This window comes from Amphibalanus amphitrite, unplaced genomic scaffold, assembly GCF_019059575.1.
Source record: "Amphibalanus amphitrite isolate SeventyFive unplaced genomic scaffold, NRLGWU_Aamphi_draft 000268F_arrow, whole genome shotgun sequence".
Taxonomy (NCBI): domain Eukaryota; kingdom Metazoa; phylum Arthropoda; class Thecostraca; order Balanomorpha; family Balanidae; genus Amphibalanus; species Amphibalanus amphitrite.
In genome coordinates this window covers 342,123-360,208 of record NW_024881763.1, presented here as the reverse complement: position 1 = coordinate 360,208, position 18,086 = coordinate 342,123, and the positions used below count along the sequence as shown (strand labels likewise).

The 18,086-nt window shown below is 50.0% G+C and overlaps 2 protein-coding genes across 2 annotated transcripts in view; one reads left to right on the top strand and one right to left on the bottom strand.

Annotated features, from left to right (window-relative positions):
- Positions 1-220: 220 nt before the first annotated feature.
- On the top strand, positions 221-16,941 carry LOC122386968 (intraflagellar transport protein 22 homolog). Its single transcript, XM_043376738.1, has 4 exons — positions 221-475; positions 15,223-15,395; positions 15,513-15,712; positions 16,196-16,941. Exons 1-4 carry the CDS (start codon positions 437-439, stop codon positions 16,348-16,350), a joined length of 567 nt encoding a protein of 188 aa, XP_043232673.1. The 5' UTR covers positions 221-436; the 3' UTR covers positions 16,351-16,941.
- The window catches only part of LOC122386967, a 56,146-nt gene continuing 54,965 nt past the window's right edge, over positions 16,906-18,086 (bottom strand). The window contains exon 9 of the mRNA XM_043376737.1: positions 16,906-18,061. Within this exon, the coding sequence (XP_043232672.1) occupies positions 17,149-18,061 (913 nt within the window). The 3' untranslated portion in view covers positions 16,906-17,148. The remainder of the gene's footprint in view (positions 18,062-18,086) is intronic.

The window sequence follows — 18,086 nt, the reverse complement described above, 5'->3', positions numbered from 1 at the left end:
TATTATGTCATTCAATAAGCTCATATAATACAGCTAAAAAGTCATTGAAATATTCTACATTTATTTTGTGTAAAAAATAAAACAAATGAATAATTTTAAACATAAAATAATCATTGGTTGTACTTATATAGGAAAATAATAGTCATGCATCAAAATTTTGTGTATTTCCATCGTAATTCATTCAACAATACGGCGCAGCTGATACAAAATATGGCGCAGCAGAAAACAAAACATTCCTCTAGGGCCTTGAGGAATTGGTATATAGGGCCTTGGTATATAGGGCCTTGACATTCCTCTTCGGGGAAATTCCAAGGGAAATTCGTCTAGAGTGGGGCTGTGGAGTTAGTACTGATTTTGGGCTCATGTATCATCATTCTTGCTGAATATCATTGGCCTGCTGTGACGTTTTTTTTGTTGCATCCATATTATTCTAGGCATGGTCAAAATTAAACTGCTGCTTGTCGGCCCGGTTCAGGTAAGCGTGAGGTCCAGTGGGGTTTGAAAGGGTTCAGGTTAGGTGCTCGTACAAGCTTCACCTTTCTAGGGCATAAGCATCATACGAGAAGAGTGCGTTGGGTCTAAACAGCAGCAGATTATTGCAAAAAATGTATTGAACGAGAGGCTGCAGCCTGCAGGACAGACGAAGCATCGAAGCATAGGATAGGACGGCACCGACCACCGATCGGACTGGCCGGCACCGTCTCTCCAATGCTTGCTGTTTATCCAAGTTGTTGTTTAGTTGGTTATTTTTCATATGCTCTGTGTTCATCCATTCAGGTGGGGAGGGTGCTAGGGTTTTGACCGCGGGAACTGAACTTCGCTACCGCCCTCCAGTTTTGTCTCGCGGCACGCTGATGTTTCCGATGTTCTTTGTACTCTGATTAACCGGTAGGTATCTTGGATTAAAGGTAGTGTGCCAGCTTTCCTGGACCGTATGGAGTTAATGGCCCAGATAAGGAGAACCGGATTTTTAGAACTTATCTATACCTTCAAAACTCATGGAAACGTCTTAAATTCTTCAAATTTTGAGTACCCCAGTGCGAAATTCGCCCCGACGGGTTGTCGGTCGTACCCCAACCACATTTCACACCACTATGAACAATAAATGCACACACTGAAATCGCTATTACCGATATGCTCATCCAATCAAGTTTCGATAAACCCGTTCATCATCATCTCCTGCGGTTTCGAACACGCCTGTTAGGTGGTGCGGTAGACCGCGCCCAAAGCCAGGGCCCCGGTAACGTGAGGTAGCCGAGTCGGGGCAGCGTGCGCTGACCCAAGCCGGGGCCGCGCGTCCTCCCGGTGTCATGTGATAGCCCGGGGCTGCCCGCGGGGATGCGGTAGACCGCGCCCAAAGCTGCGGCCCCGGCTTGGGTCAGCGCACGCTGCCCCGACTCGGCTACCTCACGTTACCGGGGCCCTGGCTTTGGCAGGATACTGTTGGACCTTGCACTTGTACGTGGCTTGCCCGTTCAGTCAAGTTGTTCTAGCAGTAGGAGCGCGTAGAGCTGTCTTTTTTAAGACAGCTCTATTATCCCTTGGTGGCCGCTCCACGGCCTTTTAGTGGCGAACTTTAGCGCCGATAGGCAGGCCAGCTAAGGTGGTCGACTTTTTCATTTTCATCTTTCCTCACCCACTCTTCGGGAGCAGGGTTGTATACGACTCAATCAATAGCAATCAATTCAATCACGACAAATTTGGGAAACCAATCAAATCAATCAAGTCAGAGCAGTTTTCGGGAATTGATTCAATCGACTCAAACGCGACAATGAAAGGAATCAATCAACTCAATCAAACGACTCAAACCAAGACATACATTAGGTTTTTTGCCCCACCAACTTGGAAAAGTGTCCATAGCAGTCTGGTTGGTGTACCTACCTACCTTCCTACCTACCTACCTACAGAAGAAACATAAAAATATTGTCATTTAAAATTATAAATTGCCATGCCATTCAAAGTTACTACCTATGTAATAAGGAAGGATACCTAGTGATGGACAGGTGGATCATGATATTGAGGTTCAAAGGGTAGAATTGGAGCAGAAGTTTCATTTAATGAGTGCAAAATAACCCAGCAGTTGACTCGCCCCTTAACCCAAATCACCACCTTTCACCTAAAAGTTGTCAATTTAATTTTGGCCATATTCCAACTCCGTTTACACTAAATATCAGATATTGCAGTTGAAAGTTGGCTGCTCGGATTTTGGCAGTGTTCGTGATTTGGCCATTTACCCTACACCATGTCTATTTTAATGGATAATATGCATCAATAACATATTAACCATAGGGAAATAGAAATAAATATCTTACCTGGATGTGACGGTTTCGGTTAGACAGAGACTGACGGGCAGCCTGAAAAACCTTTCCACACAATGTGCATTTGAGACGTGGGATGTTGTCAGATTGGGAAGGAAGAGATTTGAAGTATTTAGCGGTCCACGTCTCTGGACGTGGCATGTCAATGTTAGGTACCTATGTGAAGAATTCAAAACATTATATTGCAATACAATTTGAAACTGTTAGGACTGGGGGATAGGGATGAGGATTAGAAATATATTTAAAAGGAAATGGAGAGGACAGGGACTCTGGAACCACAGGATAAGTTAAGGACAAAGGAAGTAGGAACAAGGAAAATTAAAACGCGAAAACGGCACGGTAAGACTGCGAAACAAAGATAACGTTTTGCCAATAAGTATGCTAAGCTTTTATAAATCCTTATTCTACGTCTTTTGATTTTTTGGTAAGATGACGTCATTGATTATCATGTAGTATGGTAGATCATCATAAAATAAATCGGTTGTACAACACCAATTTCGTTTTAATTATTATTTCATTTGAAATAAAACCACTTAATTATATTCGGTAAAATATTCTAAGGAAAATGAAATATATTAAATATGTTATGCTTAGGCTCTCAGGAGAGGTTTCAGATATTTATAGAGTTCAGAGGGTTGTTTCTGAGGAGGTGTGGAGATGTGAATTATTAATTAATCACACTTTATTAGTATATAGGGCCTTGCACTTTATCATCTGGATTAAAAAAAAACGTTTCCTGCTGAGTGCAGAAAGGTAGTTAGGTGCATCACCAGGTTCTATCACCTGGATTGGAGCAGTTATTGCAGTTGAAAGTCAAAGTTGGCTGTTCATGTTTAGGCCCTGTTCTTTATTTGGCCATCTACCCCATATTGCAGTTGTGATGACAAACAGTTTTCAGTGTAGTTTTGTGATCTTTGATGTCATCAATTGGTGTCATTATGTATTTTTCGTCAACTAAAACTTATTTGAACTTTCCATTCAATCGACTCAATCATACGAGTCACTCTAATTTTCGGGAATCAAATCAGTCAAACAGTCGCTAAAGTCAAACGAGTCAGTCAACCAGTCATCTCGAAAAGTCAATCGACTCAATCCAATCAACTCAAAATACGCGTGGAAACAAATCAATCAATTCAATCGACTTGATTGGTATACAACCCTGTTCGGGAGATTCTTAATCTCCCCCACCCTCCCGCCTCTCGACTTTCCTCTTTTCGTTGTTAGCCGGGTTTTCCGGGGTCACCGGCCTGCCGGCCCCCTCCGCCCAATTTTTTTATCCTGCCAAGACGCATTAGTGAATTGCTTACTTCCTAAGAGTTAAACGGTTAGAGGTAATACCAATACGTACTTAAACAAAACCAACAAAACATAACGTAATAAAACAGAAAGCCGAGTACATCAACAACATGGACTCTCTCGACCGCGAGCCGGCTCCACCGGGTCACCCATCCGAGGAGCCCGCCGAGCTCCCCCCCCCCCTCCCAGGCCATCCCCGAAGGACCGGCCTTCGTCCTTGTGACAAGGGAGGAAGGGAGCTTCCGGCACACGAACCCCTTTTCACTTCGCCGGTCGATCGACACTTACATAGGGCCAGTTCAATCGCTAAAAGCACTCAGGAGCGGCGCCCTCCTCATCGAAACCAAAACAACGACCCAAACGAACCAACTGCTCCGTACCGCCTATTTCAGAGGCACACCCATCACAGTCACTCTGGCCACCCGACTCAACTCGATCGAGGGGTCAGTCCGCTCGGACGCCCTCACGGAGATCACAAACCGAGAGCTCCTCGAGGAGCTGCAGACCCAAGGAGTCGTCCGAGTGCAGCGTCTCCGGTCCCGCGACCTCCAAAAACTCGGACCGAACCCGACCATTCGCCTCACGTTCAGCGGCCGCACCCTACCGCAGGCCATCCGATGCGGGTACCTCTCCGTGCCCGTGGACCCCTGGGTCCCGGCCCCACGTCCATGCACAAAATGCTGGACATACGGTCACTCTAAGCGCGCCTGCCGTCGACGCCAGCCCCAGTGTGGCCGCTGCGGCGGGCCGCACGACGCGGATAAGTGCAGCGGGCCCGAACAGTGCCCCGGCTGCGGCGGTCCCCACCCGGCGTGGGACCGCCGGTGTCCTATCGCGGAGGACGCCAGGCAGTGGCACCGCGCGGAAGTAAAGAACCGCCGCGCGGAGCACCGGGCCCAAGGCCACGGTCGGCCCAACGGAGCCACGTGGTTCCGGGAGGAGCGGCCCAACGGGCTGCTCCCCGCCCCTCGCCCGCCGTCGGACACCGGGTCCCCTCCCACCCGTTCCGCGACCGCCGCCGCCGCCGCCCGTCCGACCGCCGCCGCCCGCCCGACCGCCGCCGCCGCCGCCCGCCCGACCGCCGCCGCCGCCGTCGCCCGCCCGACCGACACCGCAACCGCCCCTCTCGCCGGGGACGACTGGCCGCCCCTGCCGGCCCCAGGCGCGACCCAGAAGGTGGCCGTGCCACCCGCTCCCAAGCGCACCGCCGAGGACCTAGAAGCCGGCGCCATGTCCTCACCGGCCGCCCGTCAGGCCCCGCCCTCCGTCCCGTCCGACACCACCGACACTGACGACCCCGCTCCAAGGCCGTCCCGCCTCTCCAAACACTCGAGCAGCTCCGCGGAGAGCCTCAGCAGCGGCCAGTCAGAGGCCGACACTGTCTCCCTACAATGTGACGATCTGGACGCCACAATCGTCAGCGCTCCCACCCCTTCGCCGCCACACCACGCCACTCCCTCGCTCCGCCGGAGCAACACAGTTCCACTGAGCCTGGCCGATCTGGATGTACTGGAGACAGCCAGGTCCGGCCCGCTCACTCGGTCCGCTCTAAAGAAACAGTAATATGTCTCAACACACGGAGGAATTCCTGCTCCAGTGGAATACTAACTCTGTAGTATCCCACTGGGCGGAATTCCGTGAATATATAGTTAATAAAAAGCCATTAGTAGCCGCCATCCAAGAGACCCACTTCCTCGACACTGACTCGACTAAATATAATTTTAACCTCTTTGGATATTCTCTTTACTGCAATAACGTAAATGATTCCCCACGCCGAGGCGGTTCGGCTTTGTATGTCTCTAACAACCTTATACATCAACAAGTTAACTTTGACTCTAACCTAAATTACGTTGCAACCACAGTCAAAATTGCACAGCGAGACGTTAATGTAATTTCTCTCTACTTGTCACCTAGTATTAACGTAACGTACCAACAACTGGATCGATTCTTTGGCCAAATCCCCTCCCCTAAATTGATAATAGGTGATTTTAATGCTCACCACACTGCCTGGGGCTGCAACGACATAACACAGCGCGGTACCACACTTTACAACATCATTGACAAACATAATCTCATTTGTCTTAATGACAAATCACCAACATTCCACAGAATCATGAACGGAACAAATCAATACTCGGTAATTGATCTTGTGCTGACCTCTCCAGAAATTAGTTTGCTTTTTACCCCAAAAGTGCAAATCGACCAATACTTTAGTGATCATTATCCTATACATATAACAGTTGAATCCTCTTCAAGGTCAACCATAAATACATACCTCCCGAAATGGAACTTTAACAAAGCGGACTGGACGACATTCCAGGACGACATAGATGAACAACTTGACATTATTAGCTTCAACGACAATACAAACAATAACGTAAATGACAATGATACAGTAAACGTAGAAAGTTTCCTTCAGATAATAGGCGAAGCAGCTGAACGTTCTGTCCCATTGACAAAGCAAAGACAGGGTTACAAACACGCCCCGTGGTGGACGGAAAACTGTCAAAAAGCAGTCGCGAGGCGCCGCAGAGCCCTACGAAAATGTAGGGCCTGCCCCTGTGTTGCTCATGAAATTCAGCTCAGGAACGAAATCAGGAACGCAAAAGAAGTCATCAACGCAGCCAAAAAAGAGTCTTGGGAAAGCTTTTCGAACAAATTCAACCGTTTCACACCCATCAGTAAAGTTTGGGAACATCTTAGATGTTTCCGCAACAATAAACCAAAGATATATAAAGTTCCGTCACTGATTATACAGAACACACTCACAACAGACCCACAAGCAGTTGCCACGCAATTTGCAGCCCATTATGCAAACATATCCTCAAACAACAACTACTCAGACACTCTACACAACAACCTCAGCACCACTCTATCAACACTCACGTTCCAATCCGACAACACAGAACATTACAATCACCTATTCACCCTATATGAACTACAACATGCAATCGTTAAGTGTGGGAATACTTCGGTAGGCCCGGACAAACTGCCCTACATGTTCTTCAGAAAACTAACCCCCTTTGGCCTTGAACACTTTCTCAAGGTCATCAACCAGCTATGGGTTGAAGGCCACTTTCCGGACTCCTGGAGAGAAAGTATAATCATCCCCATTCTCAAAAAAGACAAACATAGCACCGATCCAGCTAGTTACAGACCAATTTCATTGTCGAGCTGTGCCTCTAAAATCGTCGAGAGAATGGTCAACAATCGAATCAGAGTGTACCTAGAATCACAACACAAGCTCTCACAACACCAAAACGGATTTCGACCAGCACGCTCCACAGCTGACAACCTGATACACATTATTGACACGATACAACAGGGGTTTTTCCATGATAAAGTTACAGCTGCACTCTTCCTCGATTTGAAAGCAGCCTTCGACAAAGTACATCACAAAGCTATACTTATAAAAACACATAACATGGGAATACGCGGCCGCATGGCCAATTTCATAAGTAATTTTCTTAATAACCGCACTTTCAAGGTCAGAGTAGGCAACACCTACTCAACCCTACATAACCTCGATCACGGCGTCCCTCAGGGAAGTCCTCTCTCCCCGACGCTCTTCCTTATATATATAAATGACATCTTTGACAATATACACAATGTAACACAAAACGTACACTATTCCATGTATGCGGACGATTTGGCGGTCTGGACGTCGCACCACAATGTGAATGCGGCATACCAAAAACTTCAAACGGTACTAAACCACGTAAACAAATGGTGTGACAAGTGGGGAATGCAAATTGCTCCCCACAAGTCAGCCTCACTAACCTTTTCCAAGCAACGCAGACACCCCACACCCCCACGCCCGCTCCGTTTGGGCCGGGTTGAGATTCCACAAACAAACACCTTTAAATATCTAGGCATCACACTGGACAGGGGACTCACTTTCACACAACACATAGCAGACATCACAGGAAGGTGCACCCGGCGCCTCAATATCATGAGGTGCATCTCAGGCACGCACTGGGGCGCTGACAGGAAAACACTAACACTTCTATATACATCTCTGATTCGATCTATCTTGGATTATAATGCCTTTCTACTAACTAATATATCCACTACTCTCAGTAACAAGGTCGAGAGTATCCAGAATTCCGCTCTTCGCATTATTTCTGGCGCACTTCGCACTTCGCCCTCGTCGAACCTCCGCGTGGAGTCCAACATTCCTGCTCTTGAAAGAAGAAGAGAATACCAGCTGATAAGGTATTACACGAAAGTAATGGCAAGGAAAGATACAATACCATATGCTATACTCAGTAACCTACCAGAAAATAACATAATAACACATAGAGAATACAAGTACCAAACAATAAGAAGACACCTTAAAAACATACTCAGGGACTACAAAATAGAAACTCCAAAAGTCCTAGAAACCCCCCCACTGAGCCCTTACTGGACTAGGCACCCCATTGAAACCCTGTTCTTGTTCGACGACAAGAAAAAAGAAATGAACACTGACGAAATGAAGCAACTTTTCCTGGAATTCCAAAACGAACATAAAAACCATACTTTTATATATACAGACGGTTCCCGGGCGGACAACAAGACCGGAGCCGCCTTCTACACAAAAGGACACATACAATCATTCCGCCTCTCTGATTACCACTCCATCTTCTCGGCTGAGCTCTATGCGATTAACGCAGCGCTCCAACATGTAATCAACAAAACAGATCGACAGCTGGTGATTTGCACTGATTCCAAGGCCGCAGTACAATCAATCGCAGTGGCCCATAATGATTCACACCCAATCACGCGAGACATTAAAAGACAAATTAACCGAATCACCAATCAAAAAAGAGAAGTTAAGGTAATCTGGATACCCGGTCACGTGAACATTGTGGGGAACGAGCGCGCTGACGAAGCGGCCAAAGCCAGCCTCCGCGAACCCCCCAATAACTCCCTCCCCTGCCCGGTATCAGATTACCTTAACGTGATTCACGAGGCCTATAGAAAACACATCCAGTTCGAATGGAACGTAAACCCGCACTTCTACCTCCACCCAATCAAGCCAATCGTTAAGCACTGGTCGACTGCTTATCAAAATACCCGGCTTAAAGAAGTTATTCTAGCCAGGCTTAGAATCGGACATACCAAATTGACACATGAATATATCTTTGATCAAGGCGCCCCTCCAATCTGCCAACGTTGTAATATAAGATACACAATTGAACACTTCTTGATCCACTGTCCCCAATATCAAACTGAGAGACAACCTATAATCCAATATATCACAAACAACCGACTTGCACTTTCAATTCCCACTCTCCTCGGCGATTCTCACCCGGATCTACTCGACTTGCTTTTCTCTTTCCTGAATAATTCCAGGCTAGAACGATCCATATAGCACAGTCTCGCGCTCAGTTCCGTGGTCGGCAAGCGTCGATAGCGGTTCTGGGCGCGGGACTCAATCTTTTTGATTTCTGAAGAATTCGAGACTGGCCATGTCAATTTAGGAGCTCCGAGCTTACGGGCACCAGCCGCCGCCGCGGGGACCACTGGCACGCGGCGGCGGGCTCCTCCCCCCCCCATCTGCTTCGAAAAAGGGGTGTCGGCGCTATGCCGTCCGCAACGACCCGCTATAATGGAATGTTACGACACAGGACCCCGCACTGAAACGTCAGTTCTCTAATCATACCAGTCAGCTTTTGGTGGAGGTTTGCAGGAGCCCCGAGCTTACGGGCACCAGCCGCCGCCGCGGGGCCATTGGCACGCGGCGGTGGGCTCCCCTCCCCGAGTTCATGATTTTCTCTTGGTTTTCTTGGTTTCTCTTGGTTTTTCTCGTGGTTTCATTGTGATTGTCTTTGTTGCGCCGTGATTCCTTTTAAGTTTGCGAGCGCGCGTGTTTGCGTCCCTCCGGCGGCGGCGGCGGCAATCGGGACCTGCCCACCGTGGGCGGGTCTATGGTTCTCGACAGGGATCCCTCTTAAAGGTTGAGGCCCACTCGAGACACAGAAGCTATCTGGCCGGACACCCCGGGCGTGGCCTAGGTGGCTTGCATCCATGGCCCCCGGGCAGGGGCGGCGGATTCGGGGGGGGGGGGGGGCAGGGGGGGGGGGGGCAGCTGCCCCCCTGGCAAAATCGTGGGGGGGGCAAAAGTATCTTTTTGCCCCCCCCCATAATTTGTGACAAAGCTTAGACAAGAAACCATATACCTGATTATTCTGTTCGATCATCTGAAGATGTAACCAGATGTCCATATACTTTCATACGTTGCCTTTCTTAAATGGCAAGCGTTCGCGTTCAATTGAAGTTTTCCTCTCTTCAACCTAGTTTTGGAGGCATTATAAGCGTCAACGTGACGCAGCGGCAGCCCTTCAGTGACCGCTTACAGGGGCGACAGATACGGGGTGGCAGAGGAGGCATCGTCCCCTAATAAACTTTTGGAGGAGGGGCAAACGTATATTCTTGCCCCTCCATAATTTGTGCCTTAAACATGAGGAAAATTTCCATAACCTGATATTGCAGCTATGCGCTCCTACAGTTTGTCCAACGGTGCCTTTTGAATATGTGTAAATGTTAACCATTTCCGCTTTATATCATTTTTTTTTTGTCTTTTTAGATTCGATTTAGAGATATTTTAAGTGTGCAAGAAACGCAACTCATACCTTCAGTGGTCGTTTGCCGCTATTTTGTACCTACATAAATGCCAAATCGCAAGCGAGCGGAGACGGAAGGGCTAGCCATTCGCTTGCGGGTAGTTAGGACTGATGAGCGCTCATAATAAGCCACTCCCCTGATTTTTTTTTCAAGCGCAACAGTTTCCAGCGCATAAAATGGTAAACGCCGAGGTCGTACACATTGACCACATTGACCAATGCACGGTATGGTATGACACCCAAAGGCCAGTCATCAGAGATCTGCTTTGGGCATTCGGAGGCTTGTGTGGGGCCAGTGTTAAAACTGGATGTTCACAGTTCAGTATCCGCTTTATTTCAGTTTTCACTATTAAAAAAGTAAAAATTAATGATGGAGACTTTTAAGGGTTAGGGCACTGATCATTAGTGCCCCCCCCCCCCTGTCTAAAGACTGGCTATAGAATAAAGAGCATCAAACACGAACAGTAGCGGCGGAACACCTTCAATTAAGGGGGGGGGGGGCACTGCCGACTTTTGGTCCCATTCTTTCCATGCAACGCCCATAGGGCTAACGTTAAAATGCCAAAATCAAAGGGGGGCGCGGTGCCCCGGTGCCCTCCCCGTTCCGCCGCCTATGAACACGAAAGCAAAATCTAAGGCATTTTGGAAAAATGAGTATGCCCCGCAGCGTCCGATAACTACCACCTTCCAGTGGGTCAAGCCAACGGGGCCCAAGTCTATAATGGCACTTACCGATAGCACTAACCTTGTCTCACTTTTCGTTGAAGTCTGTTCCGAATTTTGGCCACAGACTGGCTGCACTGAGGTCGTTTGGTATGTGCCACTGTAATTAAAGCCACCTGAGGCGCCCTGACACCAGGCTGAAGCTTGGTTAGAAATGCTTCGTCTTTGCAGATATCACTGGCCACGGATTCTCGAGTGCCTGAACCGGTAGGTGTCGTGGCAAAATTTGGTGATAATTTGGACCTTACCGCAGTCAGTACACCCTAAAGCCCTAATAAAGAAACGCCTCACCCAGAGCTTCTGGATTCTCGTTCCAGTCCACCGTTCCTTCACCTCAGCCCGCCGCCGCGCTCCCTCACCCTCCGTTCCCATCTTGACGAGCGTTTGGGCCTTAGTTAAGCCTTGCTGTAGGCTAACTGTATAAACCCATCGAGACAGCCCGTCTCGGTGAGCTTATTTGGCGAACTACTGCCTTGGGGAGGGTTTCTGGCGGATCGCTGTCCCAATAGGTTTAGATGCGACCGACTGTCTTTGAATGTTTGAGCGGTCTCCTCCCGCTGTGAGCTTGTTTCATTTGATATCTGTCTCAGAAATACTTTTTAAAGGAAGGTTAAACGGAAATCGAACGTAAAATGAACAGAGAAAATGGTAACGAGTTACCTCATTGCAAAGAATAGCGCTCGCCTACTTCAAAAGGTTTGGCACCGTTCTTCAACATCTGATATGCGATCGGGTTATGGCACAATTTTTCCCATTGGAGCTTTTTTCAAATGCAGCCGGAAAAGCGTTACATCGTCCACTGGCGGATCCAGGGAGCGGGCATTTAAAGCAAATATTTACTCCCCCTCCCCCTAGGGCCTCTGCATCGCCCGAAATGGACAAAACGTACCTTATGTTTCCTAATAATAACACTTTTATCAGTATTTTTTTTTTTGCTCTATGCTGTTCAGCATTAGGTCCGTAAGGAATCGAAATCCGAGGAGTTTTTGGATTTTGGACACTTTTTTGGGGGTATGTCCCCTACAGCGTCGAAAACGCCTTTCTGGATCCGCCTATGACATCATCTCGACTGGGATCTTGCCCCCCCCCCCACGCCAAAATCGAATCCGCCGCCACTGCCCCCGGGAGTGGATGAAGGCGATAGCTCCACAAACACACTTACACATTAGCGATATAACGTAACGTAATATCAAAGCAAAGGGATTTTTCCTGTGCAATTTGGCAAAAGCGCACAGGTTTTGCCCTCTAAGATAGGCACCAGGTTTTTCTAGTTAGGACTTTCCTGGTGGAACTCACAACACAACAACAGCACACATTACAACACTACCACATTTCAGCATCAAGATTCAGCAGCAAGAAATGTAAGTACTCAAAATCCCTCTCGGCACTGCCACTCTGGCACCCTTTCTGGCTTTCCCTTGCACTTGCTTCCACCGGACGTCACATGAGCCGGGCTAACGTAAACTTTGTTCTTGATATTGCCTTGGGCCGGAATAACATAGCCGGCATTAAAGTAAAGTAAAACGGAAGATCTGGCTAATTGCCAGCTAGTAACTTCCCCCTACCCCGACCAGGGCCTCGGCCTGTCGGGAGCAAAATTCAAAAAAAAAAACCTGGCTTTGGGCGCGGCTTCTGCTCATATATCGGGGTTACATGAGCACAGTAAATACGTATTTAGCCGCTAATTCGAATTAGGAACGCATTACCGACTCATGTAGCCACCTGCTAGTACGAATCGGCGATCCGATCCGCGGTTACATGAGCAAAGCAAATACGTATCACGATCGGATTCACCGCTAATGCGAATCAGGAGCGTACTACCGACTCATGTATCCACCTGCTAATACGAATCGGCGGTCCGAACAAAATCCGCTGAGAAACAGGCTTAGGAGCGAATAGGACCAAGATACGTATTACAGGAACTATTTCTTCCCAAAAAGAAACATTAAAATGCAAAATTACAGGTACCTTTTTCATTTTCTTCTTTTGAAATAATTATTAAAAAATTATGTCGGTATTTTGTCAAGTTTTCAAAAATAAATATCGTGAAAACCAAAAAGTAAAAATCTAAGTACTTTCAGTTGAAACATTTTTCTGACAGCACTACAGACGAATCAAGAGAGGCAAGTGCCCAATGAGTCAAAGCAAGACAACTTTATGTTCAACTTTTTTTTGTTAAGTTAATTGAGAATGATCTGAGCAGATTAAATGCAAAAAAGACATAAGATAATAAATTTTTAATTCAGTCACCTCTATTGCTACGGAAATGCGCCACATTTGTATGCTATTCCGTTTGTAATGCGCATCGGGCCGAGAGCCAAACTAGATCCGTTTGACGTCACTAAAACGAATTTGCTCATGTAGTCGGTGCCTTGAATAAGTTCTAGGGGAGCTGATGCGAATTAGCGTAGTACGTATTTGGAACGGATCGCTCATGTAGCCGATTTGTACGACTCGGACCGGAACTGGACGTATTTCACAAGAACTATTCTTTGCTGAATGGAAGCGTCAAAATGCAAAATAATAAGCATTTTTTATTGAATGCTTCGTAGAAAATAGCAAAAAAAAAAATTATTGATATTTTTGTTAAGTCTTTGAAGGTGAATTCGGTAAATAGCAAAAATAAAATGAATGAAATATTTTGATGGATAAATTTATTCTGACCACCCTGCTGTCGCTGCATGGCTAATCAGTGCTCAGTGATTTAAAACACGAAAACTTTGTTTTCAATTTTTGATTTCATGTTTATTTTTAATGTTTTTGAGCATATCAAATGATGTTATATCGTGCAATAATAAAAATTTAGTTCGGTCGTCCCTGTAAATGCCGCAACTGCGCCATGACTGTACGCTAATCCTATTCCGTTTGTGATGCGAATTACCGGCCGTCGAGGAGTCAGCCCGGGTGAGCCAAACAAGATCCGTTTGACGTAGATAAAACGAATTAGTCTCATGTAACCGGTGCCGTAGATACGTTTGTGGGGAGCTGATGCGCATTAGCGTAGTGCGTATTTGGAACGGATCGCTCATGTAACCCCGGTAATACTTTGTGGTGCGGTGGTGGTGCGTCGGGCCGCGCGCTCTGACTTCGGCCAAGAAAAATGCGTCAGCTGATCATTGTCATTTCTGCCACTTGCGTGTGGTGAAATGGGGACATAACTTAACAGACGGCTTTTTCATATCAATTATTTTACATAAAATCATATTTCAAACCAAAAATAATGTTCGACAGCCAAATAAAAGAAACAATACCAATACAGGCTTACAGTTTAAGGCTCGACATTGTGTTGTCTACGATTAGACAGCTGATAACTCATTCCCGTACGTCGTAACTCTATAATGACCTTTGCTTATTGTCACATGTGCGCCGCATTCGCGATTGTTGCCGACGCCTGTTTGCAGGTCAGCCCACTACAGTTGTTATACATATCGAAAAACCGATAAACTTTTAGGCGAAAAAGGCACTATTCCAGGCCCATTTTTGATTTTTTTGCGATATTAGGTAAAAACAGAAGCTTCTTATCCTAGGAAAAATAAAATGGGAAATCTTTCAAAGGTGGCACACTACCTTTAACCTTCTAACCAGTTGTGAGACGTCCACCACCACGTGTGCTAGAGTAAAGAGCAGGCCCGCCGTTTCTTTGCGCTTAGCTTCTCTCTCTCTCTCTCTCTCTCTCTCTCTCTCTCTCTCTCTCCCTCTCTCTCTCTCTCTCTCTCTCTCTCTCTCTCCCTCTCTCTCTCTCTCTCTCTCTCTCGCTCTCTCTCTCTCTCTCTCTCTCTCTCTCTCTCTCTCTCTCTCCCTGCTCCTGACCCTTACGGGAGGGGGGGGGGGCGCCGGAAGTTAAGCTGCAGCCGCGTGCTCACGCGGGTGGCCGTGGCCCGTGGGCTATCCTGAGTGGGCTACCTCCGAGGAGTCGAGACAGTCGAGTTACCCGCACCTGCAGCCTACAGACCCAGCGGCCACCCATGGCCGCCAGTGGAGGGCTCGCAGCCCTAGCTGGAGCAGTTCCATGAATGGGGAAGTTGTATATCCAGCAGCTCCCGCCGGCGCGACTCCTGGTTGGGGCGTGGTGGTCTGCCCCTCGCGACGTGTATATACGCTAAATGACTTTTTAAACGTCGAAGGTTTTAAGGGCCAAACGCCAAAGAGGTTACAGATGAGGTCTAAGTCTGCATAACAGTTCCACGGCGTCTGTCATATGCAACACTCAGGACGACTTATGTGCTCCATCGATAATGTTTTTATAACTATATTTTCACTAGCCTCTCATTTTTCAGTCTGGGAAGACGCACCTGGCCAATTTCCTGGCGGACGCGTTTGAATTCTCTGGCGACGAGTACTGGCCGACGAAGGGCGCGCGGATTCTCGAGTTTGACGTGCGGGACATCAACGTCAACAACAGGAAGGACAAGGTGGACGTGGAGCTGTGGGACGTCAGCGGCGACCGACAGTGAGTGGACGCGCGGCCCGGTGTCTGTCCGTGTTTGTTACTGACTGATGCCCAGTGTTTGTCTGTGCAGTGTGTCTGTCACTGACGTGTGTCCGCTGACATGTGCCCGCTGTGCAGGTACGAGGGCTGCTGGCCGGCCATCCAGCACGAGGCCAACGGTGTACTGTTCGTGTACAGCGCCTCGCGGGTGGAGCGCGACGCCCGCGAGCTGGAGGCGCTCTACACGAGCTTCGTGCAGCAGCAGGGGCTGCGCGACTCGCAGTGTCTGGTGATCGCGCACCAGCAGGGCGCCGACCCCGGACACGCCGGCAAACTGCGTCAGTACCTACCCCAAACGACAGCCGACCAGCGGCCGCTTCTGTGCTTTGTGCTCAACGTACTGGGTCTTATCCATGCTTGACTCACCATTGTTGATTTAAATGGAAAATTTTAACATAATGCATTTCTGAAGATGTAGTTGCTGCTGCTTGATAGACAACTGAGGGTGGCCCGGTGGCAAATGTTTCAATTCAATGGTAAATATGAGCTGTTTTGTGTATGACATTTCAAATAATTAGTCTCTAAACGGCGACGCTCATCAAAAGTCTTTACGTAAGCAGCGATCACTGCCTCATGCACTCAGTGCAGAGACGATTCGAGCCGCAGTCGATCGGCGGCGCTGCCCCGGCGCGCGGTGTGTGACCTCTGCCCCGGCGGCGCTGCCCCGGCGCGCGGTGTGTGACCTCTGCCCCGGCGCGCGGTGTGTGACCTCTGCCCTCTGTGACCTCTGTGTGACCTCTGCCCGGCGGCGCTGCCGCCAGCCGGCTCGTCGTTTGCCACCATCCCGCAGGTGGACGCCAACCTGGACGCCAACACCAACCAGATCCGGTCCGACTTCAACGGCTACGTGTCCCAGGTGGCCGGCATGGTCAGCGAGGCGCGCGAGAAGGCCGAGCGCGACATCGTCGGCAAGTGAGGCCGCGCCGCGCCGCGCCCACAGCGGCAGCGAGACGGCGGCGGGACACCGGTACGGGATCAGCTACCATCCACACGTCACCAATCAGAACCACTATAGGTTGCTTGGCTTTCAAGTAATTGTGTTGGAGGAAGCAATGAACTTTTCTGACTTAGCAGCGTGACATGCGTTTCCTGCGTGTTTTTTTCCGCATCACCATTCGTTCCGATATTCGCTGTCGTACTACCAAGTAGCTGAATATTCTGTGATCTGTCCCACCACTGTCCTCGCCGATATGTTCGGTCCAGAGAAGTTATGAGCGCTGTGACCCGGTGGCCACTCGCCGTCCGACGGCTCACGGCGGCAGCACGGACACGCACCTCTCGGTGGTTACTAGGCGGGGCCATCCTCATCACGGAACTGTGACGCCAGCGGTCTGTGGCCGCAGTCGGCTGTACTCCGTGCAGTGCACTTGTAAAGGGCATCGTGTGTTGTTCCGTTATCGTGTGCGTCTCCGTCCATATTTACCACCTGCCTTATCCACGAGCCACGCGTTGTATAATCATAAAGATCCAATTGTAGAATATCTTATAAATATATTCTTTGGGAACACGTGTTCGAAAACGATATACAACCCTATGACACTGGCACTGATTGGACGCGATAGATGTAGAGTGTCTGCTAGGCGGTGCAGTAACGAGTCTAGCCTCACGTGCTTCACTGGACGGAGTCGCAATGGACGGTCGCGACGCCGCCTCAGGCCGGTCCTGGCGGGGGTCAGAGCCGCCCGGCCGGCGGGGCACTGCGCGGGGCGGGGGGTCAGAGCCGCTCGGCCGGCGGCCGGTGCCGGCGCACCAGTCGCCGCAGGCTCGCCAGGTCGGCGGCTGCGGCGCGCTGGCGCACCTGGTCCAGACTGCGCTCCACGGACGGCCACGTCTGCACCGTGTCGGATGCGGCGGCGGCGGCGGCGCGCCGGCCCGCGCACAGCGTGTCGTCTGCCGAGCGCACCGACTGCACGCTGGTGGCGCGCTGCAGGCTCAGGCGCGCCGGCTTCTTGGGCGGCCGTGGCTTGCCGTCCAGCGTGCTGACGCTGAAGGCGCTGCCCGTGTCCGAGTCGGCAGCGGCCGGCGGCGCGCCCAGCTGCTGCAGCCGCTGCAGGATGTTGCGCGGCTTCTGCTTGATCTTGGGCCGGATGTTCTGGTAGATTGGCCGCTGGCCGGCCGGCGGCTCCGGCTCCGACTCGGCGGCAGAGGTGGGGGTAGCCGGCGGGCCGTCCGTCCGGCCGGCCACGTTCACTGGAATGGTGGCCGTGTGCGGGCCCTTGGTGAACACCTGCACGTCCTTCTTGGTGCGGCGCAGGCTCTCGTCGGTGACGCCTTTGATTTTGTCCAGGTCGGCCTGCATCTCCTGCACCTGCTCGTCCAGGTAGCCGATCCGGTGGCTGAGCCGCACGTTCTCGTTGCGATACGCCTCGCTGTCGCGCACGCAGCGCTCCTTCTCGGCGTGCAGCGCCTTGTTCTCGAGCGTCTTCTGTTCGAGCCGGCCGGCGAGCAGGGCCAGCTCCTCGCGGAGGGCGGCCAGCTCTCTGCCGGCGCCGCGGCGCGCCGCCAGACTGGGCGGCTGGCAGCGGACCACCAGCAGGCGCAGCGGCGCCGCGGCCGCCGCCGCCGCCAGCGCCAGCAGCGCCTCCCGGCGGTGGCCGAACACGTGCTCACCGTTCAGCTCCAGCAGTCTGCGGCAGACGGCGGGTCGGAGGC

Excerpts from the sequence above, each read along its gene's own strand:
- LOC122386968 (XM_043376738.1), top strand. The coding sequence starts at position 437 with ATGGTCAAAATTAAACTGCTGCTTGTCGGCCCGGTTCAG. Across the intron at positions 15,396-15,512 it reads GACGTCAGCGGCGACCGACA|GTACGAGGGCTGCTGGCCGG; the intron begins GTGAGTGGACGC and ends CCCGCTGTGCAG. Across the intron at positions 15,713-16,195 it reads CGGACACGCCGGCAAACTGC|CCGGCTCGTCGTTTGCCACC; the intron begins GTCAGTACCTAC and ends CGCTGCCGCCAG.